The following is a 24556-nucleotide window of genomic DNA, read 5'->3' as shown; positions in this document are numbered from 1 at the left end:
TTTACCCCGTCGTCTCTCCCGTTTCGAGTACACACTGACGGCCCTGTCTGATCGATACAAGCAACTTCCCGCCAGCCAGCGATCGCTCGTCCGAGCCACAGTCGTTCCAGGACGGCCAACTGGTTCTCCAAACAGGAGCGTCCTACCTGAGAGACGGGCGACCTCTGCCGCGACGTTTCTCTGAGGTCCAAGTAAGTTTCGAATCGGTGATCCCCCGACTCTGTCGAGAGACCCTGGACCTCTGTTTTATCTCCACGAACCAAGCCACCGCAGTGGTACAGAGCTCGGTGCAAAGTCTGGACACGTAAAGGAGAACTATCGTTGCTTCCATGGCAGTGCTGAAGGGAAAGTGCAGACCCTGTTGATCTGCGGTCTGTTCAGCAACTGGTGCCTCGTGGAGCGTGGATATCGTTGGAGTCGTATTTCCAGGGATTCTGAGAGGTACTCTTCAACGCGAGTCCACCTGTAGCTGAGGGGACTAGTATCGGTGTCGTTGCATAGGTCTGTGTACAGTTTTCGTAAATCCAGTTAGAAGGGGACGCTGGATGGCCCCTCTGACTTGGAATCGTCCTCGCGTTCCATTGGAGAAAGGTTTGGTATCTCCCAGTGTGTCGAGGAAACGTGTGATCGATGGTAGAACTCTTTCCTCTGAATCAGTGTCAACAAGGTGATCGTTTGCGAGTAAAGGAACGTGTGAACGTGTTTGCCAGCGGATTTTTTTTACGTTGCATAATTAGACTGCGGGAGGTTGATAGTGTAGTCATCGACGAGGCACGGTGCGTCACGAATTTATTGATTTTCGCTCCACGTTGGGGGGAGTTCGTAACACGTATGTATGTACATACGGAGCTTCTGGTGACGAAATGTCTTCTTGTTGACAGAGCTAACGATCGGTGATATTTCCTTTTTTTCCACGTCGATTGTCACGATCTTCGCGTGCCTCGGTTTCAGGGACGTCACAGAAGAACGGAGGAACTCATTGCAGGCTCGCGCTGTTTCCATGACAAACGCGGCGTAATTAGTGCTTATGATAATGACGTCTTGCGACACCGGGGAAATGGGTGGAACTCGATTGTGTACTCCACGCTTGAAGAAATCTTGCTTTACCTAGACTAACTTTATCCATAAAACTCGGTTATTATTAGCCTGTGGTTGGTCTGTCCGAGTCACGACATTTCTACTGATTTAGATCTTAATATTTTGTGCATACAGTATAGTCGCGAAGAATTTACAAAAATCAACGAATTTAAGAATTGCGAATTTGCTACTATAAATTGCTTTTTCTAACAACCATGGGCTAATTTCAATATTATATTTTTATATTATTTTCCCCAAATATAGCAATCTATCACTTTCTTTAAGAGAACAAATTGCAAAGTTTCCTTTGTACTTAAAATTTAAAAAAAATTAAACAATAATGCTCGCTGCGAAAACAGTTCAACTCGACTTTTAAAAATTGTACAATATTAATAAAAAACTACTGAATACTAAAATACATTAAAATCCTCAGGAAGAGTCGTTTCTGCCAAAAAAGGAATGGAGTCAACCGATTTTTGCATCGAGCCCTTCAATTAGTGACTCAGTTCTGCAAATCAACACAACACAATATGACCATTATAAACAACGTACACAATTCTTATAGACTTTTTGTACCACCACAAAAATCATAAAAATTCTTACGAAAAAGCTCCTCCCAAACAAGAATTCAAAGAAGCTCTCAGAACTTGCAATTCGCGCACTCGATCTCCATAAATCACTGTTTGTTTTTCCAAACATTCAAACTAAACAGCGCACAAGCGCGTTCTTTGATATCGCGAGTCAGACGTTGATTTATACCGCGTCTCGAACGCGAGACGAATCGCGTGGGTGGAAGCGCCGAGATCCGTCTGGATCAGAAATCCTGGCTGGTTCGATCGTATGATTCCCGTGGTCGGTGATCGACGATTTCGTCGCGCCGCGATTCATAATCGATGGTGCAACGCGGCTTGTGGAAATAGCCTGTGCATCTGTGGTGCACATGGGTCGAGGCGAATGATTTGATGATGATTCATCGTGGAACGGCGACTTCGACTGCTTCGTGGAGTAATTTCCGTGGCACGCGAACGAGGACTCTCCTGAAACGCAGAAAGTGACGGTGGTTTATTTGCGTCGAATTTATTTAGTGGATTCTTCGGCGAGATTCCTGCAGAAATTTTGAAGAGTTCGAAAAGTTTCTCTGAGCTTTCAGTAATAATATTTCTAGGCTCGATTAACCTGACGAGAGATACTAGGATCTTAGCACAGATTTTATATTGATAATTATAGTAAGTAATACTTACTAAACTATATCGTTAACCTATTTTAAAAATTCATTAGTAATTTCTGAGTACCCATAACAATTTAAGTATTTCAAATCTGACTCAAATTCTTGATTTTTTATCTTCTCATTCGCTTCATCATATTGTCAGCTCTCTCAAAAATGGACTTGCATCGTTTAAAAATAATCCAAAAATACAGATCATGTTATTGGCGATTAATATTGTTAAAAATATCTGCAATTTAGTACAATAAAATTTGAATATTTCGTCTTTGGAAATATTTATTCCTGGAGCTCTGAATAGTTCATACGCGTCGATTATACCAGTTTGATTGTAGGATGCTTGTTCTAATAATCTAACTATAAAGTGAGCAGTTTTTTCGATGATATTCCGTTGAGTATTTGAACGCCAGTCGCGTCGCGTTCCCCATCGATGCGTTCAGGTATTAAGCATTCTCGAAGGTGGCTCTGAAACGCTGAGAACGACCCACTTTCGTGATTACACGTTCATTGTTGTATCGGCTGGTTTAGCGCAGAGTACACCAGCCTTACGTAGTCGACGTTAATCGAATGAAACTTCGTTGACGCCGGGTCATTATTACACAATGACTTTACGCGTCTAGGTGATAAACCGAGAAAAAATGTGCCACCTCTGTTTTAACGAAACTGCCACATTCTAACTCAGAACACGAGGTAGAACAATTTTAAACAAGAGTTAGCACTTCGAAAAAATTGTATTAAATTTTACAATAGTAAAATTTGTAATACGTGTATTCAGTTTTGTATGAGTGATGATTTTAATCGATTATACGCGAGGTCTTCAACAGCCTCGGTTTCTCTTCAGCTACTCGAGGAGGACAAAGAGCCAAGGCTCCTCGTACGGTGAATTTAACGCGGAAACCCGTTTCGACTTTCACAACTGGCAACGGTTAAGCCGCTCACTGTTTGTGGGTTTGACCATACTCGTAGAATGGGAAGGAACTGGGACCATTAAATGGATATAGAAACTGATTACTAGACTGTGGGCTTTTTATGCAGTTTTGTATTTTTATGAACACAGTTAAAGAAATGGAATCTATGCACATAAAAACTTGCTTCATTTTTCAAATATTGAGATACTCTATTATTTATATTTACTATATTTTTGAATATTATATGCATTCTGTAACTTTTTACACATTTCAAATTTCTATAAATGAATAAAAATCCGCAGTCTACTGGTTAAGAAAAAACTTTTCAAGTTTCCATTAGCTTTGACTTACAGTAGATAATAGATTTATTATTTAACCACTCGTTTCTAAAGAAAATAGAATATAGAATATAAAAGAAATGATAATATCAAAAATAAATAGCATAAAGTACTTAATAACTTAAAGTTGCTCCAAAATTAATTACACAGTTTAAATTTGCGAATTTCAACTATACACTCTAATAATAATAGGTATTTGAAATTCAAAGGTATTTGATATTCAAATTCAAAGCTTTTTACAATCTTTTTAAATACCTATTTAAAATTACCAAATGTATCATAAATTTTGAGGATCTTATCTAACACCTAGAACACTATCATTTTGTGATACCAATTACTAGTTCATGGATTTTTCATGAACAGCGAATTTGAAAACATTGACAATCATGGTCGCCTACCTTCCTAAGTTCATCAATTAGAGTTCCAGCTCTAATCTAAACCAGAGGAAAGACGTTCCTCAAACCAAAACCAGTTCCAAAGGCTTGATCTGACCAGCACCGCAACTGTTTCAGGTCCAGGAGCGTCTGGAGGACCCTCCTTTACACGTGGAACCGGTATGCTCCTCCGTCTGTGACATCGTCGACGAGGTCTGCCACGCGCTCCGCTCCTCCAGAGACGAGAACGCGCGCGAGCTCGTGCGATTGCTGAAAAGCTCGCACCTGAAGGCACTCCTGGAAACGCACGACGCTGTCGTGGAACGAAAAGAGACACCCACGAAACCGGAACCACCGTTGCCCATCATGCCTACTAACGAGAAGACAGAGGCTGTGAGGATGGTCGGTCTTAGAAGGCAACCTGATGAACCTCTGGTAAGATTTTGTGTAAAAGAGATTTTATATTTGGAGAAGGGGAAAATTGAAGGGTTTATGGCAAAAGTAATTGCTGTCCTTTGTGATTTTTTTATTATGGTATATTCTAGTGGCAATGTGTATTATAGTATAAAGTATTTTTACATTTTTTTGAAATTACATAGAAAAAATATTGAGCTGAAATTATTGAAGTCTTTGGTAGAATTTACAGAAGTATTCTAATAAGCCTGAACTTAACAGAATCAGTAAAATCAAGATACCTTTGTTTAGCTTTACAAGGGACTCTAACATATTCTACAAAAGTCTACCCTTTTTAAATGTATTTAGGAGACTTTTGCCAGATTTGTATGGCCTTTTTTCCGTGTGCATTAAAGACTAATAGTGTCTTAAATTATCCAATGAGTTCTACTATTCTATGCAAGCTTTAGGGTTGAGTTTTTCGATGATGATGCTTAGCTAACCCAAATAACCCAACTTCACCTAAATATTGCAATCGCGTAAAGTGAAGTTTCATAGTGACTTCCTGACCAACTGTTATGATAGCCTATTTCAAAGTGTCTACATTCATCCTCATCGTAAAATTGGCTGAGATGTTCGCCATTCCGTTCTGCGTCATTTTCTCCCGCAGTCGTCATCGCGTGAAAGAAAGTGGCAAAGGAGGAGGCAAGTTTGCAGCAATAGAGGAAATAACTATTTGCGTGGCGACTTTCTCGGTAGCAGATCTACTTTTAGACGTTTACCATTCCATCACGTGAGAGAATTCCCATTCTGAATCTCGCGCGCTGAGTGAGGAAATGACGGAAATCCCACTTGCAGTGCATAAATAATTTGAGACGTTTACCATCGTCATGTAGGTGATCCCGACGCCATGTGGCTTCGAGGGTTACTTGCGTCTTCGGGAGTGTCTGGTGGAGCAGAGACAGACGCAAGTTGAAGAGAATTCGCAGAAATCCAGATGATTTCGCGAGAACTGACTTGGAGATTCTGCACGTTGCATTTCTGTCGAAAGCGTGAGAAGTAACTTCAAGGAAAGTTGACCTGCCAATTCACTTTCAGCAAAGTGTTAACAGAACACCTGTGGACGAAAGTTTCCAGAAAATGCTTGCACTTCTGTTTGCAATTTTTCGACATTCTTTAGATAGTTTAGTGATGCTTATGGTAATAGTGTTTCACATGATTTTTATTGAAATATCGATGAAAAATTGACGAATCTTAATTACTAGCCATGTCGTTCAACGTGTTCACATTTTTAACTTCAACTTCGTTCATGACTGCTCATTTAGAGAAGTGTAAATAGAATCTAGAGGAAAGAGACTTCACATGAAAAATTACAGATCTCCATCGAGTCTAACGAAAACCATTTCCTGCTGTCTAAACTCGCTAACAACCACCACGATTCCATTTACTTTCGACAGAATTCTTTCATTCACGTTTATTTACACTTTGTCTCTGCGCAGGGTCTGACGATACAGGTCGACGAGCATGGCAACTTGATAATTGCCAGGATCCTTGGTGGCAGCACGGCAGCTCGCCAGGGACTCCTGAAACCAGGCGAGGTGATCCTCGAGGTGAATGGAAAAGATGTTCACAGTCCCGAGGAGCTTCAGGAAGCGATTCACGAAGCAAAGGAGAATCTTACGTTAAAGTTGGCACCTGGGATAGCCTCTGATGGTAGTCAGCCTATTAAATCCACGGTGAGTGACCACTTGACCAACAATAACCTTGTATCGATGACACTAAAATATTACCATAGCATATTTCAGAAATTTGAAATTCAGGGGAAGACTCAGATTAGTGCCAAAATTAGACTTCTCGACACACGAATCGTAGCACTCAGAATGATTGCTGTCTGCAGAAATCCGGAGTGCAAACTCGGAAGACCCTTGGCGCTAAATTTAAACTAGATTTCGCAGTTCCCGTGATAAAGTTTGACTAACGTCGGCCTATTTAAACCGATCTAAGTATAATCCCAGTGCTGAAAAAACAAGTCGAAATACAACCACTTTGGCGCTTGTATATGCTCACGTGTTTCGCGTGTAAATAAATGATAGTCGGGATTTGAAAAGTATTCGAATCGCGTGAGTGTACTATCGTCCCTGTCGACGTCAGTGAGTGGGAAATGCTTCCGAAAAAATGACGTCAAGCAAAAACAATACACAAAAGAACGAGATTCAATCTGTGAGCACAGTTCCCTCAATCTAGCAACTCTATTTGCAGTGTTACATGAGAGCCCTCTTCGACTACGACCCAGCGGAAGACACGCTCCTGCCATGCAGAGAGATCGGACTTCCCTTCCAAAAGGGCGACGTGCTGCAAATCGTGGACCAGTCGGATCCAAATTGGTGGCAGGCTCGACGAGTCGAGGGCGAAGGTCTCGGCCCCCCAGGCTTGATTCCTTCGCTGGAACTCGAAGAACGAAGGAAAGCCTTCGTCCCACCGGAAGCTGACTTCGTCCACAAGATAAGCATCTGTGGCACGAGGATCTCGAAGAAGAAGAAGAGGAAGATGTATCAGTCGAAGTCGAACGGCGAATTCGATGGTGCAGAGCTACTTTTGTACGAAGAGGTCGCCAGGATGCCACCCTTCAGGCGCAAGACCTTGGCCTTGGTTGGTCCCAGGGGTGTTGGACGCAGGACGCTGAAAAACAGGCTGATAAACAGCGATCCTGAGAGATTTGGCACTATTGTTCCATGTAAGTAATCTTTGCTTTGTGCAGACTTGTGAATGAGTGAATGGAATGAAAGAGTAGATTGAGTGAAGGAGGTTTGAAGTTGGGTTCGTGAAGCCTTCTTCATAGGATGAAACAGCGAAAAAAGAATTAATTAAATTTAACTAAATAATGAAAGATTACATAAAGATTTCACGAGTCCAAATTTTTTCCTTTAGAATATTAAAATTTCCCATTCAATTCAGAAAATTTCGCAAGTTTTAAGCAAGTTATGCAATATTTTTGTGATCAGTCACGTCGAGGCCACCCAGAGTCCTCGAGGAGGATGGCAAGAGCTACTGGTTCACTGACAGAGAGTCAATGGAAACTGACATCAGGGAGCACAGATACCTCGAATATGGAGAACACGGAGGTCACCTGTACGGAACTAAATTGGATTCCGTGCGCGAGCTAATCAGAGCAGGGAAGATGTGCGTCTTGGATTGCAGCCCAGCTGCATTAAAAATTCTCCACAACAGTACAGAATTCATGCCCTACGTGATCTTCATCGCTGCGCCTGGAATGGAGCAATTGAAATGCCTGTATGACCTGGGCAGGTCCACTGGAGCGAGCAGTAGAAATTTAACGGTAATTTAATCCTCATATCCTTCCCTGCAGTACTAAGATTAAATGTTCCAATTCTTCTTTTATCATATATGCTGCCGAGAATGCAACTATACCGTCTAAAAGATAGAACACTCTCGCCAAATAGTCGATATTAATTTCTAATTGACAACACTCGCTCTTCAGGTTCAAGAAATATTTTTTATTCAAAGAAGTCTCAAATATATCGTTAAAAAAATACGTTTAATTCAAGGAACCAACAGCCAGTAAAGATACTGTAAAAATAAACGGCTAGCGAACATGTTGCGATACTTCATAAGAAACTGCATAACTGCAGGAACGAAAATTTTATTTCTAGCTGTTTGTGGAAATATTTTCGTTCGATGCAGATTCTGCGAAAGGTGCAATCATATATGAATTCCTGGTAACGATATCTCCAGAAGCAAACAAAAACAAAATCACTTGAGCGGAAATTCGTATAGAAAAGTACCTATATTGCGACAGCAAGCATAAAGTCATTAAAAACGTTTTACGATGCCTTTTCGAACCCCTGCCTGCCAGTCTGTTCGCCACCGTTCATGTGAAAGCGTTTAATTTAGTTCCTGTAATTGTGTCGCATGTATTTCTTTTCCATCGCGGTGGTCCATCGATTGATTCATCCATCTTGCATATAAATTGACTTCGAGATCATTTTCGTTCCCTCCTTTTCTCTGCATTACTCGAATATCTCTATGCCCCCGCCCCTCCGTTTAAGTAGCCTTCCTTATTTAATCTTTCGTATGTATTTGATGTTGGCTTCGCTAGTTTGACCGCCAGAGTTCCATCAGGTACAGCTCTAGGAGAGCCAGGACGCTGGAGTCCCTTGCTTCATTGTACGAGGTCTGTATCGCATGGACTTTTATTTTATTTTACTTTTGTTGTAGAGTAGTCACTTATAAATGTGTAGCTAGTGGCTGGTAGTCCATTGTTATTCACATTTACCTTGCAGAGTATTAATACAGTCGGGACAATATTAAATAGCTACTTTTATTACTTGAAATTGGAGTAGCTCCTCGATGACAGAGCAGCTAATTAATATTGTCTCGATTACACAGGGTGACTCAGAGAGACAATTCAATATTTTTAAAAATAACTGAGAAGTTGAATGAGTGCCAAGAACGAGAATTTTCTGTGCAAACCGAAGACATTCTTTCCTAGATTTTGACACAAAAATAAATTACTAGCCTCAGAAACTAAAATTAATTATTTCAATATTCAATATCAAGTTTGCATCCTTCTCTGCTGAAAAAATATTTATTTACTATTCCTTTCGGTTCTGGACATCGTTTACCATTCAAGCTATTACAATATTAAAATATTGACTTTCCCCCTTAATCACCCAAATTTCGAACTCGATAACAACCTTCCCAAACACTTCACCCACGGAACCCTTGAAACTTCACCAAAACCTGCACACTTAACCTTTAAATCGCAATTCAAAAACTAAATCTTTCTCCTTGGCTGATAGGAGGACGATTTGAAGTCCACGTTAGAGGAATCAGCGGCCTTGCAACGAGCCTACGAGAAGTACATCGACTTGGTGATCGTTAACGAGGACTTTGATAACACGTTTAGGCAGGTGATTGCTGCCTTGGACGCGTTAGCCACCGAGCATCAATGGGTCCCAGTAAACTGGATCTATTAACCACGATTAAGAGGAAATGGGCCCAGAGGATGCTCTCCAGGAGCGAAGAAATCGTTACTGCCTGTGCAACACGCGACAGCGACCTTCGTAGCCGCGGATGCAACCGATGAAATCGAATGTGTCGTTATCGCGATCGTATTCATGGCACTATTGCAGCTCCGTGATCGTATGTACACAGAGGCTAGGGTACATCGCGCGAATGTATAGATATTTTAATTTAACGACACACTCGACCCGGTGCAGACTTGAAACGAATGCAGGAAGTTGTTACATATCCCCCTATGTTCTTTTTAGAGAAGCACGCGGGCTGCGAAGGTCGTGAGATCTTTCGAATGACGAATTCAGGTTTCATTGCCGTTTCTAGTAAGTACAATCATAGCATTTATGTTATCTTATTTTAGGTTTACGAAACGACCCGTTCTCCCACCAAATTTCGTAGAACACAAAATCAAAGAGGATAATCAAAGATAACAGAGTTAGAGGGAGCTTAGAAACTTGACGTTGCAATTTAGCAAAACTGTTTTCTACATTTTTATTTCTACATTCCCCTGTGTAATTGAAAACGTGAAACGGGAAAATGGATCGTTGGAGTAAGCGTTAGACCGCCGTCCAATTATTTTTAAGACACGCCTAGTTTTGTAATTCCCCTCGAACCAGAAGCCTGCCTATATGTACGTACGTTTATTTACTGTAAGAGATACTTGCGTTATTTTTTAGATACGTATGTCTGTTATGTATCGATACTGTACTTCGTGGATCCCGTTTGTACCACTCGGTGCGCGTATTCCTGGCATAGAGTGCCTTAATAACGCAGCCTTCTAAATGAAGGCCTGCGGCGAAGACCTACTATGTCGAGAGGCGAGATTATTTTGTTTTACACTCAAGAGTTTTACGTAAGAGGCGATCATGATTGTCACGGTTTTTTCCAATGCTCTGACCACGTATCGCACGCATAAACACGGCTGTTGCGCTGTACGCGGCTCCTGTTCCGGAAGTTCCGAACCAGCTACACGTGATACACGGAAAAATAAAGTTTATCGAGCGTTCGTTACGCATTTGAATCGACAATAATCCTGTACAACTCCCATTATTCCTTGTCGCATTGTTTCTGGGTACTGGACTAAATAATTGATACCGGAAGTCATCAAGGCATCAAAACTTAATATCTCTAAAATCACAGACAGTTATTTTACTGCATTCATTTCTACAGCTCAGAGGTGTACCTTATTTACCATCACTTTAAATGTAAATATAAATATTTATATAAGCAAATATAGAACAAAACTGTTAAAATGGTTACAAGATCGCAACCGAAGTCTTCGAACCTTCCACATTTACAAATTTAAGTGCAGTAATTATACGTGCGACCCATCGAACGAAACTTAAGTATCAAAATTGAATTAAGTGCTTCGGTTAGGCTTAATTAGATACAATGATATCCCCAATTATCGTTATAATTTATCCAATAAGTGAAACCCAAGTTCAAAGTTTAAATGAACTCGAGGAACCGGATCGAAGGAAGCCATTGGTCCACGAATGCACTCGATGCACCGCGGAGAGCCAATAGTATTCTGCCGTCTGCCATACTTCCGGTTTTGTCGTGTTGTCACATCTGAGTTGCGGGAAAAGTCAGCACCTGAACGTAGTTCGAGCACGATTTTCGTTGTATATTCGAGTTTATTTAAAACTGTTCGGTATGCAAATATTGCGGCAACTAGACGTGCACCCAAAGGTGCGTGAGGAAGCAGACATTTTCGTACGAACTTTCAGTGGTGCTGTCGGTAAAGTGCTTCACATGTCAACATTTATATGCGAATACCGCCTGTCAGTTCCGTCCTTACACGCTTTCCATGAATTTATTAACAAATATACTGATCTCTGGATATCATCGCTGTATTAAGAGAATTTTGAATGCTTTCTCGTTGTGTTTTTAGTCATCTTCGAAGACGACATGAGGTTATAACCATACGTGGTTAACCTCAAATTCTGATCTCGAACGATACAGAGGTTTTCATTTGGTTGTTGTTCGGAGTATTCATTTTCGTGATTTATTATCATTTTCTGAAGCATTATTCTATGACGTGACATACTTATCGAGATCTTCGATCGATTTAATGCTCGTTATTTATATTTAACCGGGCGTAAATAAACTTCATAACCTGTGAGTACGCTTGTCTGTGATTTCAGTGACAATCATTAGCACCATTATCATGGGCATTTTATTTTTATCCGAAGTAAATTATTATCTTACACCAAGCCTCAATGAAGAACTGTTTGTAGACACATCGAGAGGTTCGAAATTGAGAATCAATTTAGATATAACAATTCCTGCAATATCTTGTGATCGTAAGTGAATATTTTATTATGCTGGGTTTCTATTGTAAATGATAACAGTGTTAAACCAAGTATATTTTAGTTTTATCTATTGATGCAATGGATACAACTGGTGAACAACATCTACAAATAGAGCATAATGTTTTTAAAAGGCGTTTAGATTTGAGTGGGAAACCTGTAGAAGATCCAAAAAGAACAGGTATACAAGATTGCTAATATTATGAAGGATCATTGTTAACAGTAAATAGTATAAAAGATTTTCTTTTATTTTATTATAGACATAACTAACACAAAAGCACGTAGTAAAAGTACAGAAAAGGTAACTAAATTATTTGCTATCATTCTACTCATATTTTTGTATTCCTTCTGTTAAATATTATACCAGAAAGAATTATTTTTTATAGCCTGTGGAAAGTACTACAGAGAAAACATGTGGAGATTGTTATGGAGCTGCTACTGACAAATTGAAGTATATTATACAAATTTCTAAATACATTCATAAAAGAATATCATACAAATAACTAAATTAACCTTACAGGTGTTGTAATACTTGTGAAGATGTAAGAGAAGCCTACAGACTAAAAAGTTGGAAACCACCTGATCTAGAAAATATAAAACAATGTCAAAATGATAAATCACTGGAGAAAATGAAGACTGCTTTCACTCAAGGGTGTCAAATTTATGGTTATATGGAAGTAAATAGAGTAGCTGGAAGCTTCCATATTGCTCCTGGTGACAGTTTTTCTGTTAAGCATGTACACGGTAATTAAAAAAAATAGAACTTCAATATATATAAATTAACTTTCTTCAAAATTTGTAAGCTACACGTACACTATATATAATAGCATTATTTTTTTAATATTCACAGTGCATGACATTCAACCATATACGTCAGCTAAATTCAATATGACTCACAACATCCGCCACTTAAGTTTTGGGCTGAACATTCCAGGGAAAACAAATCCTATGGATGGTACCACAGTGGTCGCAATGGATGGTATGTCCTTGCTCCTTAGAAATATTTTTTATTAAGAAATCAACAAAGTATTCTTGCATTACAGTCCTTTGTATCCTAAACTTAGAACCAAACAGTCTTGTAGTACTAGCATCGTATTCCTGTTCCTATGGCCATAAATGTGCCAAATGTTCCACCACCTTGAATCATCATTTTCCCGACGTTGTTTATCAGTTCCCTCCCTCTTACTCCGTATCTAATAATAAACCATTCCATTAATTCTTTGCTATAATCATACTAATTTGCTTATCATAAAATATATACCTAAATGCAGAAAATCCCCCAAATAAAGCTCCTGAGGCCATGCCAACACAGAATCCAATCATGAAGCCCATTTTCATTCGTTCCCAACACGAAGGAGTTTGTTGATACGCTCCTCCTGGTACGACCGGCATTTTAATCTACACATACATTATCGTATAAAAACACATGTTTTAACCTGTTCAATATGCTATTACAAAAAAAATTCGACTACAATCTTATCGTTAAAACGTAAAAACAATCAATTCAAATTTTGATTTTCCGTTCGATATGCGAGAAGTGCATTCAATCTGTAAAAAATGTAATTGATTTTATCATCTCGAAGCTTTGCCCGAGTAAAGTTCTCCATTTTTTACACGCGATAATCTCGTTATTTACATGTAACATCACTCACGGTTCAAGCGTCCTTCGTAAGAATTCGTAACGTGTCTCGATCTTTTCGTACTTCTCGTCGTATAAAATTTGTATCCTTTTCGCGATCTTTTCAATAAATTGAACCAACAAGATATTACACAAAAAGCACCATGTTAGATTCTCCTTGCGTACTAATCGTACGATGGAAGACGGCTGCTTCGCTACTTCCGCTCTCTTACGTCACTTGCCAACGGCGGGATATTCAAATTCGCAAATCAGCTCAACTTATCGAAAGCCCTTCTTACTTTCAATTTTGACACTTGGGAACCGTTTTATCCTCGTTTGGTAATCGTGACGACACACGTCATTTCAATTGAAGTTCTAATCGAACGCTTTCTGTTGTTTTCGATCTGTTCCAGGCGGAACGATATTTTATTATTACATCAAAATTGTACCCACGACTTATGTGCGGGCCGATGGCTCGACCTTGCTCACGAATCAGTTCTCTGTGACGAGACATACCAGATTAGTAACACCGATGGATGGAGAGTCGGGAATGCCCGGAGTGTTCTTCAGCTACGAGCTGAGCCCGCTGATGGTGAAGTATACGGAAAAAGCTAAGTCGTTTGGCCATTTCGCGACGAATACCTGCGCCATTATCGGCGGCGTATTCACCGTCGCTGGATTGATTGATTCTCTGCTGTATCACTTAGTGAGAGCGATACGGAAGAAAATAGAACTAGGGAAGTATAATTAAAGTCTAGGTAGCTTGATAGGTATGAGAAATACTACGTGAAAAATGTTTGTTCCGCGACGCGTGAACAATCGAGCTGTGCATAAACGCTGTAAGGTAGATCTGGATTTTTATTCGATAAAGCTAAGCGCGAACTGGCGACAGTTTCCTCGTTTATGAGAATTGCATTTTACTGTCTCTTATGGATAAGCGTGCATTGCTTTTTCTTTCTTTTCTTGAACACAGGAATTAAACTATATCGTATCTTCGCTCATTAAGCTGTCGCCAGCGTGCAAGTGTTCTGAGCTGAAATGATTATACAGGATGGTCTGTTTGAAGAATAAAAAGAACGTTGGTGGTACCAGTAGCTTCTGAGAAATAGCTTGTAATATTTTAAGTGGACCACCTTCTATAAAATGTACGCTTTAACGAATATCCCCACTTTTTACGTTGACCTCAATAATGACCGTTACAGTCGATCGAATTTTTTGCGTAAGATATACATATATATTATACATATACTTGTACATACGGATTTATAGACGTGTGTAAAAAAGTCTCGAAAACTGTGTACAAACAATAAAGATTGTACTGCTACAAGAAGTTTACAATATACATATTTATAATAACAGTTGTATTTACAATTATTGCTACAATATTACATGGTTTTTAGAAACATGTTATACGTATTAATCGAAGCCTTTGCCACGTTTTTACAAAACTCGATATCATTGCCAGACACTAATACCTCTGGTGATATGTACAATGGTTTGGTAGAATCGTATTGGTCTCTTTTCAATTCCACTAAAAATAAATGTCTTTGCTGGAGTCTGCTTTTTCGACAGATTAAAATATTTGACTGTTGGGATATAATTTTATGTGACAACTTCATCAAATTATGAGCATAATCAAAAGTTGAGAGCACTTTGAATTTAGCTGAAACCAGAATAAGAAGCATTTGTAAATAAGTAAAATGTATTGTTTCATTATTACCTGTAATCAATAATTTCAATATTTACTGTGAATCCAAACATAGGGGGTTTTCAGTAAAATACGCTGCGTCTCTTCAGGAGAAAAACCCATTTCTTCTTTTACTGAAAAGGTATTTTTTCTTATATGTGTCATGTCATATGTTATAAGCTTTGGACATTTTATAGTCAAACATCTCAGTTGGAAACCTGATAATTTAAAGGTATGTTGGAAATGACCCAGTCTATAGTCTATTTTTTTTGTTTCAGTGCAGAGCCAAGGAGGATGTCTATTTACTATCAATTGTATCATTTCGGGAGTAAATTTGTGTGCCCTTAAGTATCTTATTCTTGTATGAAGATCATCCATATCTTCTTTAAATATTTTTGGACATTTAGTAATGAAATTGCCCAAATTTTCTGGAAGCACACCACAATCGTGTAGAAAACGTACATATGGCTTTATATCTCTATCAAAATCAAGACTTAGGTACAGTTCTACTATATCTCTGTCTGCTTCTAATTTATGTAGATTTACTCCCAATTTGACTAATTGTTGAATAGTATAAGAGTCATTTGCAAATTTCGCAAAATTGTAAGTTGGTGTCATATAAGGTCCTACATCAGATAGATCCTCGTAGCAAGGCTTCAACAGCTTTGCTAGCTTTCCATTCAAATCTTCTAACGTATTAGGGACTTCATCCAGCCTTCTTTCTGGGACTATAGCGCTAGATGCTCCATTAATTTCATTAGACATCTTTAACTCATTATCATCCTCATTATTTATGTTACAATTCACAAAAGCCTTACTCTTTAATTCATCAGTGTAATCTGCACTTCTATGTCCAACATATTCAGGTGACTGAGACTGTTTAAAAACTTCATTTGATGTTTTTTCCTTTGGGATATTAGTTGATAGATGTGCTAAGAACTTAGTATTTTCTAAGGCATTTTTCAAAATGAAATTTTTAGTTCCACCAGTTTTGCGACATGCTGCTCGTAACATGATGTAAGATCGTGAAAGCACCATTTTGAATACTAAAATGTTAATATAAAGTATTAACATAGTATAGGTATAACATATTATCTGTACCTGAGAGTTAGGCTAACCCAAGTACATTTTTTTCAAAATTAAGTTGTTTACAGGATCTTACTGCTTTCTCTTCATTTTATTGAAATAACAGTAATTTAGTTAAATTATATTACAAGTGAAGGAAATTTAATAGTATAAACTACTTGTTAACTTTTGCTACTCAAATATTACGTTAAGATCTGGGTAATGACAATAATTTTTAAGCTCTCCTTAAAAGTAACAAAAAAGGACTTCGGTCACACTGACTCTCGGCTTACAGATATTGAAATTTGCAGAAAAGGTGAAGTTCCTTTCATAAAATAACAACTTTCATTCTGAATATAGAAAATTCGTTGATGGAAAAGGTTAGTTTGAAGACTCAAGAGAAATGAACATTTTTCCAACTTTTTAATATCCTTAGATTTAAGACTACTTACGAAGATAGTACACAGTATTAGTCAATAACACAGCATGTTAATCATAAATATTATTTATTCACTTCAAATACTGCTCAACAAGTGCTGTGAAATTGTTTATTATGAACTACTGTAGTGTATGAAGCGCTATCTGGTGGTTGCACACATAACTATCCCATTTAAAAAGTGCATATGCACTTATGTAGATTTATTGTACTTTTAATATGCATTTATCAAATGCAGATGCAAAAAGCTTGTAATTTCGTAATTTATGAGTTAATAGATATTATGCTTAGGGTGTAATATATGTAAAGAATAACTCATAATCTTAAGAAGAAATATTTTATTACTTAAACTGATTCGTCACGCGTTAAATATTATGACGGCAAGAAAATGTTCTTTGATTTACACAAATATACAACTTAAGGATGCTGACTGGATGCAATATATACGCGCAATACTTATTGATTGACAGCACGTCCTGCTTTTTTGTCGACAAAATGTATATTCATTCACGCATACATACAATACCTACATGTATATCTAGAGCCATTATTATCTAATTATGCCGTTTTTTTTTCATCGACGTTTTTAAGAAGCAATACCTATTACGATAGTAAGTACACTGGTAATGTATTGAGAACACTTTGATTCATGACGAATGTTCCAACGTTAAGATAAAAGCAAAGAACTGTCGGAATGTACCTTAATATAAGATAATATCCTCTCACAGATCACATAGTTTTCTGTAGTTCCCAAATGGTGTGCCGTTTCACATTTGAGTACTCAATCCGTCTTGGAATAAATTATTAACAATAAATTTCATATTCGCGTTCTAGTTATACACATACGGCACGAGACTGAAAGTACAGCCTATCGACAGTTTAACTAGTTAACTTCAATATGAATTACAGCGATGACTATATCGGCAGTAACATTTTAGAGAATGCTTTGTCGTTATCAAATAACATTTGCCGAATCTCGCGATGCCACGACAGCGCCACGTTACTCAAGCGCGGCAAGGACAAGCTGCAGCTTGTTTCGTAATAATGTACAATTTTATTTTTTGCTGTTCGCACTTCTTGTCGCCTGACTAGAATTGTTACTCCTGCTTCTCCCTTACAACAGCGCCGTTCGCGTTAGGGGACTCGTTCTCTATTTGTCGATTCCTTGCTTGTTGCCTTAACTGGGCTCTTTTCAAGCTGGTCATTAACTGACTTGACTGATAGAGCCAACTAGCCTGCAGATGGAAATATAATGATCACATAAATATAACGTTAGTAAGTTTCCTTCGTAACTATACAATTATATCTACTTTTTGTTATACTTACAATCATTATCATACAGTTCATCAAGATAGGCACAGAGAATACTACAGATATGAAAAGTCCATTTGAATCGAAATACTGTTGTCTTGAAAATAACCTGCAAAGATTTTACAAGTGTATGATAGTTACTTTTTAATATAATTAATGTGTGTTGCAATGTACATACATCCAGTTAGATGCAGCCACCTCGTTGATGCTTTCGGAAAAATAAACCAATAGTACTGAAAGAGAGTAGTAGATACAATATTAAATATTTGTTCATAATTTGTGTTTTATTTCTAATATAAATACACTTACATAGAGCAAGGAATAGCATAATCTGAAAGTTAGCATGATTTCTTGTCATTAATGCAGTCATTGTAACAGCAACATGGAAAGTCAATAATAAAGCAAGCCATGGGTCCCTCCATTCAATCTGCAAAGTTTTATATTATTTTAAAATTCATATACTCAATCAGAAAAGACATTAATGTTGAGACTTTGACCACAGAAAAGTACTTCAAGCTTGTGGAAGAATAAATATACATAATCATACATAATTTCTACATTAAGCCCTGCCAACACAATGTGAATCTCTTCATTGAATTCATCTGTCATACTTAAAATAATGCAAAATCACTTTCAAAGTGGAAAGTTTAATGCCTCTTCTGTATAATTTTAAGAAAGAAAAAAACAAGCATAAAACAAATAAAAATCACAGTACTCTTAAAACTTCATGCAAGGTTTCTCAACTGTGTCATCAGATAGCCTCAGCCTTGTCTTTTAGATTCAATAATAGGTATCAATTTCAATATTATATATCCTCATGGTCAAGTTTCAATATATCAAACCTACCATTGGGTCAAAAGATAATCATTTGTTAGCTACATCTTTCCTAGCTACCACAATTCCAAAGGATCAATACTTCTCAAGATCACTTAAGAATCTATATCATTCGATACTTCATTACACTTGTATTCATACCAATACATACATTGTTGCCAAGATACCAGTATCATTTAGTATTCACTGCAGTAAACATCAATACCAAACTCTGTCTTTACATATACCTTAACTCCCCTAAACAACTATATCGCTATCAAATTTCTTAAAAGTCATCAGAGAAGGTTCTCAATCGCTCCTGCCACTATCAATTACGCACAGATAAGGATTCGCATACTACGTTACGCTGCAATAAAGCCGTCAGAAAGCAGAGATAATAGAATAAGTCGAAATGTCCCCGATCCCAATACGCGTCTGATGAACGTTACCGACACATGTCGATCGAGTCACGGGACGCGTAAGCACTTGACAAGACCGAATCTTATCAAGACAATAACGATTGACATGTGCACTGAGCGTTTCGGCATTGACATTTTTTCGCCGGCTGTATCGAAAGCGAAAATGGCCGGGTACGAAAGGGAGAAAGGAACGTTTCGTTCGATCGGCTGATTTCTCTCGGCGACGCCGATGCAAGAAACGACCGTGGTGTTGGGTCTATAAGCGAAAGAATGAACTCACGCTCTGCAAGAATGGCAGAATACCGTCGATCGGAGACTTCGGTTGGTCCTCCGACATTGCGACTTGGCGAAACTTTCGTCGGCAGAAAAACAGCACATCCGCGAAGGAAATTCGGCCCGCGATGGCCTTCCGCTTACTCCTTCTGATCGACGCCGCTGTCGATGAAAGGAATAAACCACGCGAGGAGAAACGTTGATATACGCCGCGTGTACGCGGCGACACACTGGAAAAACAAATATGACGGGTGACGGCGGCTCTCTCTCTTTTCCTCGTTCCACGCACACGCTTAGAGCTCGTGGGGAATACGTGCGCGGTCGCACACAGAGGAAGCTTATAGTGTACGGGGGATAGTTCTAGAATCTACCGTCAGGTGGGAGTAGAATTGCTTATCGATTCTCGCTGGTTCACATAACCTATTCGGTGGTAATGGTGGACTAACCTGTGGGTACGGTCGCTACCCATCACGCGAAGGTGCGTGGAGAGGATTGCGCCGCGAGTAACTGAGCACGCACTATCGCGTGTTAGGGCTGTGTTTGATTAGTGGGAGTTGGGTGACTGGCAGTCTGAAGATGGCGCGTCGTTTCAGGTGGGCAATGAGTGTCTAGTTTAGTTTGCTCGTCTGTATGGAAAAGGTTAAAGTAACACTTGGGTGACGAAATTGTATATTAAATTTCAGGATATTTTTACATCAGTGTAGTGATTTATGAAAGAGGAAGCTGAAGTGAGAAAGGATATTTTGAAGGGGAAGTTGGAAGTCTTCTTTTGATTTTGTGTTTTTAAAGTGGCTGTATGAGTGAGCGGGATATTTGAACATGAGCAAATTACATGTAATTATAAATTTTCCACACTCGAGGACGTAAAAAATGGTTTTATTTGTCATTATTTAATTTTACAGAAATATCACAATGTTATCAGAAAGATACTCATAGGTGGTTATCATGTTTTTGATGACTAGCCGTAAAAGTAAAGAATTTAAAAAAGAGAAATAATAGTAAAAAAAAAGAAATAATAGTCGTAAGGAAAATCTTACACCGTGATCACAATTTTTAGACCATTTCAGATGTGAAATATTTCCACGGTAATAACTATATAACTTTAATTTCTGCCATTCGTAACGCTCTAATTTTATTTTTAATCTAAATTGATAACATGGAATGTAATACGAAAGTGATAAGGAGCTCAAGAGCTCCCTGATCGTGTAACAGAAAAATATATTGGAAAATATCTCTATCTCTTCGTTGATGATTAGTCGTATTTTATACTCCGTCGATAATGTCAGAAATGATTCGAAAGAATACATCCAGTTAGAAGTCTATTTTATATTTTGTCAATGATGACACCGATTACATTTATATTGGATTATGAATTATATATACATCAAAACCGCGATTGGGGTTGCACGAAGAAGTTGTAATCAATCTCTGTACATACATAGTGTTTAGCTACACTATCACTTTGCAAGCGTATTTGCATTGCAGAAGTGTGTACAGAATCAATATGTCTACTGTGTATAAATTAATGACAACTTACAGCAAACTACAACGGTTTCATATATTATTTATCCCTTCTACATCGATTCTTTGCGAGTTACCATTTACACGGAAAACGGTCGTCTACAGTAGTTTCTTAAAATTTTCTTCGTATAAACTAAATTCTGTTGACGGTAATTTATAAAAACTTACTCCAATAACGTTCTATATTTGATATAATATTTGCATAGTATATGTAAGTTCAATTGTTTTGGAAGAATCGAACTGAATAAATCTAATTAAGAGAATTTACTTTGAAACTGATCACTATTGTAAAATATATTTCTGAATAAAAATGGAAATCCATTTTCTTAAATTTATTGCGTGTTTTTTAGTTCAATCAACTTTGCACTTTTCGACTTCGACACTTCTTAAAACTAAGTCAGAAACTATGTGTGAAGGTGATAGAAAAGTTCTTAATCTTTATTACAAAGATATTTTAGAAGCACAGAAAGATGACAGTATATTGATCATTGATGTTAGAGAGCAAAGTGAAATTGATGAAACTGGAAAGTTACCAGGGAGTATTCATATTCCAAGTGTGTATGATTATTAATCTGAATCTTATTTTAATACAGTAATATTATATTTAGAGATATTAAATAAAATTATACGATTTCAGTGGGAGATGTTACAAATGCTTTAACAAACCTTTCTGAAAAAGATTTTAAAGACAAATTTGCTAAAGATAAGCCTACAAGAGATACAAAGATAATATTAAGTTGTAGATCTGGTAAAAGAAGTGGTATGGTTCAGGAGGAAATACAAAAACTTGGATATGAAAAGTATTTAAGTTTTATCAAATGCACTGAACTTTTAATAACTTGTGTATATACACTTTTGCAATCCTTAATCATACATGTATGTTTTAGGGCATACAACTATGTTGGAGGATGGTTAGATTGGGAAAGTAACCAAAAGGTATAAAAGTTTTATACACATTTAGTAAAATATTTCTTATGTATTAGAGAATATTTGCTAATAAAATATCATTGATTGTGTAAAATAAGTTTTTATTTTGAACAATTCAAAACACATATGTATAGTAAATTATGCACTGATAATATGCATTAATTTTAGATAATATATGTACATGTACCTCAGTTCGTGCATACACTTCTATAAATAAAAATTATGATAAGACTTACTTAATTGCTCCAAAATCAGTGAGACTAATTACTCCAGAGACATTACTGCCTCCATGTTGATTTTGTACATAAAAATCCGATAATACAGAATTTCATATTTTTGGTTGCTAAGTTCGAATGCTATCCCCTTTAAGAAACTTCTAAGTAGGTCAGGGAATGGCATACAAACTTTATGCCTAGATTCATTTCAGTTTAAACCACAGGGTTTAATCCACAGCACGAGCGATTAAATTAGTCTTACTATGTATTTTACCATTCATTAAAAATTATGTACAGAGTATCATATTGAATGAAGATTATCATTCATCCTTTTGTAAGATAGAACTATTTATTTTTTTGTTCTTGAGCTAATTTTTGATTCACCATTTCTCTAAACTGTCCCAAAATAAGATTCTCTCGTTTCTGTCGCTCCTCTTTACTGAACATAGCCAATGCACGTTTCTCATCAGCAGAATAAATTTGGTTCTCTTTACGAATACGAACAGCTTCCATTCGTCGATGCCTGTACAAAAAAGAGTGGTATTATACTTCTATGCTAATTCTTGTTACCATTTAGAGACAGTGGACAATTTTTAAATAATAAAAAAATATATTACCTGCTACCACTCATAACATATCCGACAGATTCATATGCAGCAATTTCTTCTGAGGTCAAACCAATTTCACCTCTCCTAGGTATACGTTTTCCTTCTGCAACGTATGCAGCCATTGCAGCACCTTCTCCTGGCAAAAGAGCTTTACCAAAATCTTTAGCTGATAATGTAACATGTGGCTTCTGAACTGGCCCCACAATGCTTTCATCTCCACTGTCATCCGAACTTGATCCTCTTTTAACTTTTGCTTTATCATTAGTCCCATTCTTTTCTACCCACTCTAATTCCTTAGAGCTACTGTCAGAACTACTGTCCACTCTCTTCCTCTTTTTATGTTTCTTATGTTTTTTATCCTTCTTAGCTTTCTTTTCTTTCTTTAGCTTTTTACTTTTCTACGAAAAGGATCACAAAACAATTCAGTTACTTTAAGACTTAAATAAAATATGTTGAAACTTTAATGGGCTATGTTCACAAAATGAAGGAAACTATAAAATATATTTTTGTACCTTCTTCTTGGCTTCTTGTTTCCTTTTCCTGTCTTTTGGCATACCACTGTCTTTGTACTTGTTAACTTCCTCATCTTCCTCAGAGCTACATTAAAAATTAAGAAATTATCGTTCGCTTACGATTTATAAATATGTATCGCTGATGAAAATTAGTGTCATGCATTTAAAATTATTTAGATCAGTAGTAATTCAATCCAACGTATGAACGTGATGGTTAAAATAATTCTAGTTTCTTACTCTTCGACTCGTGTTGGCGATTTACCCCAAATTCTATCAACACCAAATAACCCAATTTGTTCTCTGTCCCGTCTTCGTGCGTCCATCGTAAAATCCTTTTTGTTTATGTATCCTCTGTCAGAATTTGAAGCAACTGACGACAGCGCTAACTGGTTTTAATTTTAGATATTACAAAAAGTTGGCGGCACATACAAAGTCTACTTATAAAAAATTCATAAAAATTACTAATTCAAATTGCAATGTGTCGAAATTCTCGAGTATTTCCAAATAGTACTAGTAATTCGTAATCAGTAATTTTTTATCTATTGTCACAAATATGTACTATGACATTCCTTAAAAATATATCCAAAAAAGGGAAAAAAGGATAAGAGGGAAACAGGAGAAATTCTGTTTTAGAAAATTTTTATAGAAAAATGACAATGATTTCAAGACTTTATTGGTCTATTTTGTGAAACACTCTGTAGAACCGGAATTCGAAGCGAATCCCAATAATGTAGTATCAAAATGTGTTTTAATAAATATCAATAAAAAATACATTACACGAAATATCTACAATGATTACAAAGATCGATATAAAATTACATGTCCATGGATAGCCCTCACTATCCAAGACTAAATGTACAAATAGCAATTGTCATTGTGTCTCTAATCATATATTGTTAGTAATATTTATTATAATTAATAAATATTATAATTATACTCTCCTCGTCGAATCGTCGATACAAAAATATTCATGTAACGTTTCCATTATTTAAATTTAAGCATCATGCATTCTCGAATATAATATAAAGTATACATAGTAGTTCAGTAATATACCATTAAAGAAAAAGTACTTGTAATATCGTTAATTTTCAATGATTCATTGGAATTTAAGGAAGTATATCTTATAAACAAGATTCGAAAGTTAATACTTGTATAGTAACAGAGATATGACAAGGCACTCTTAACAAGTCCATTCTTTTTTTGTTTTAATTCCTTATGAAATTCTATCTGGGCTTAAGTCTCAAAAGGTACGTATACATAATACTTTCTACATTAATCATTGGCATATTAATTTCTCTATTATTCATAATACACTTGAATTTCGCGTACATTACCACTAATAATTATTCGAATAATTTTGGGTACGAAAAATTCTAGAATATAAAAGATTATAAGATTTACGATAATAACTGACGCAGAAATATAAAAAAGTTACTCTTTTCAAGAAAATATTATCATCGTTATTTTAAAAGAATTGTAATTTTGAAGGA

At 37.0% G+C, this 24556-nt stretch overlaps 7 protein-coding genes and 2 long non-coding RNA genes across 12 annotated transcripts; 5 read left to right on the top strand and 4 right to left on the bottom strand.

The window, feature by feature from the left end:
• Positions 1-309: 309 nt before the first annotated feature.
• On the top strand, positions 310-10355 carry Vari (MAGUK p55 subfamily member vari). Of its 3 annotated transcripts, none has more exons than XM_076387597.1 (7): positions 310-441; positions 4058-4354; positions 5812-6048; positions 6572-7046; positions 7315-7649; positions 8430-8504; positions 9133-10355. In XM_076387597.1, the coding sequence occupies exons 2-7, from the start codon at positions 4286-4288 to the stop codon at positions 9307-9309; spliced, it is 1368 nt and encodes a 455-aa protein (XP_076243712.1). In that variant the 5' UTR covers positions 310-441; positions 4058-4285; the 3' UTR covers positions 9310-10355. The 3 variants fall into 3 exon arrangements, with proteins under 3 accessions (XP_076243712.1, XP_076243716.1, XP_076243715.1); XM_076387600.1 differs by lacking the exon at positions 310-441 and adding an exon at positions 1402-2303; XM_076387601.1 differs by lacking the exon at positions 8430-8504.
• Positions 473-1307, top strand: LOC143184967 (uncharacterized). The gene is made up of 2 exons (XR_013002846.1): positions 473-829; positions 952-1307. It is a non-coding gene; the product is annotated as an uncharacterized LOC143184967 (long non-coding RNA).
• LOC143184969 (uncharacterized) lies at positions 9541-10355 on the top strand. The gene is made up of 2 exons (XR_013002847.1): positions 9541-9672; positions 10027-10355. It is a non-coding gene; the product is annotated as an uncharacterized LOC143184969 (long non-coding RNA).
• A 402-nt stretch (positions 10356-10757) lies between these two features.
• LOC143184963 (endoplasmic reticulum-Golgi intermediate compartment protein 3) lies at positions 10758-14637 on the top strand. Of its 2 annotated transcripts, none has more exons than XM_076387604.1 (8): positions 10758-11090; positions 11590-11655; positions 11726-11842; positions 11922-11962; positions 12048-12112; positions 12182-12405; positions 12512-12640; positions 13693-14637. In XM_076387604.1, the coding sequence occupies exons 1-8, from the start codon at positions 11006-11008 to the stop codon at positions 14028-14030; spliced, it is 1065 nt and encodes a 354-aa protein (XP_076243719.1). In that variant the 5' UTR covers positions 10758-11005; the 3' UTR covers positions 14031-14637. The 2 variants fall into 2 exon arrangements, with proteins under 2 accessions (XP_076243719.1, XP_076243718.1); XM_076387603.1 differs by having other exon boundaries at positions 11497-11655.
• Positions 12646-13465, bottom strand: LOC143184968 (reactive oxygen species modulator 1). Its single transcript, XM_076387609.1, has 3 exons — positions 13314-13465; positions 12923-13059; positions 12646-12854 (listed from the first exon to the last, which is right to left on the bottom strand). The coding sequence occupies exons 2-3, from the start codon at positions 13051-13053 to the stop codon at positions 12746-12748; spliced, it is 240 nt and encodes a 79-aa protein (XP_076243724.1). The 5' UTR covers positions 13054-13059; positions 13314-13465; the 3' UTR covers positions 12646-12745.
• A 23-nt stretch (positions 14638-14660) lies between the features above and the next one.
• Mterf3 (mitochondrial transcription termination factor 3) lies at positions 14661-17387 on the bottom strand. The gene is made up of 3 exons (XM_076387602.1): positions 16484-17387; positions 15026-16012; positions 14661-14942 (listed from the first exon to the last, which is right to left on the bottom strand). Exons 2-3 carry the CDS (start codon positions 16002-16004, stop codon positions 14665-14667), a joined length of 1257 nt encoding a protein of 418 aa, XP_076243717.1. The 5' UTR covers positions 16005-16012; positions 16484-17387; the 3' UTR covers positions 14661-14664.
• Positions 17388-17425: 38 nt separating this feature from the next.
• On the bottom strand, positions 17426-19589 carry Tmem18 (transmembrane protein 18). Its single transcript, XM_076387607.1, has 5 exons — positions 19291-19589; positions 18088-18205; positions 17957-18011; positions 17794-17887; positions 17426-17702 (listed from the first exon to the last, which is right to left on the bottom strand). The coding sequence occupies exons 1-5, from the start codon at positions 19345-19347 to the stop codon at positions 17565-17567; spliced, it is 462 nt and encodes a 153-aa protein (XP_076243722.1). The 5' UTR covers positions 19348-19589; the 3' UTR covers positions 17426-17564.
• Positions 19590-20402: 813 nt separating this feature from the next.
• Positions 20403-21828, top strand: LOC143184965 (rhodanese domain-containing protein CG4456). Its single transcript, XM_076387606.1, has 4 exons — positions 20403-20953; positions 21155-21358; positions 21442-21604; positions 21692-21828. Exons 1-4 carry the CDS (start codon positions 20788-20790, stop codon positions 21744-21746), a joined length of 588 nt encoding a protein of 195 aa, XP_076243721.1. The 5' UTR covers positions 20403-20787; the 3' UTR covers positions 21747-21828.
• On the bottom strand, positions 21818-23390 carry LOC143184964 (uncharacterized). Its single transcript, XM_076387605.1, has 4 exons — positions 23304-23390; positions 23067-23151; positions 22564-22952; positions 21818-22469 (listed from the first exon to the last, which is right to left on the bottom strand). The coding sequence occupies exons 1-4, from the start codon at positions 23387-23389 to the stop codon at positions 22292-22294; spliced, it is 738 nt and encodes a 245-aa protein (XP_076243720.1). The 5' UTR covers position 23390; the 3' UTR covers positions 21818-22291.
• Positions 23391-24556: the final 1166 nt, after the last annotated feature.

The sequence above is a fragment of the Calliopsis andreniformis genome, chromosome 10, assembly GCF_051401765.1.
Source record: "Calliopsis andreniformis isolate RMS-2024a chromosome 10, iyCalAndr_principal, whole genome shotgun sequence".
In the NCBI taxonomy this organism is placed as follows: domain Eukaryota; kingdom Metazoa; phylum Arthropoda; class Insecta; order Hymenoptera; family Andrenidae; genus Calliopsis; species Calliopsis andreniformis.
This window is presented reverse-complemented; position numbering and strand designations above follow the sequence as displayed.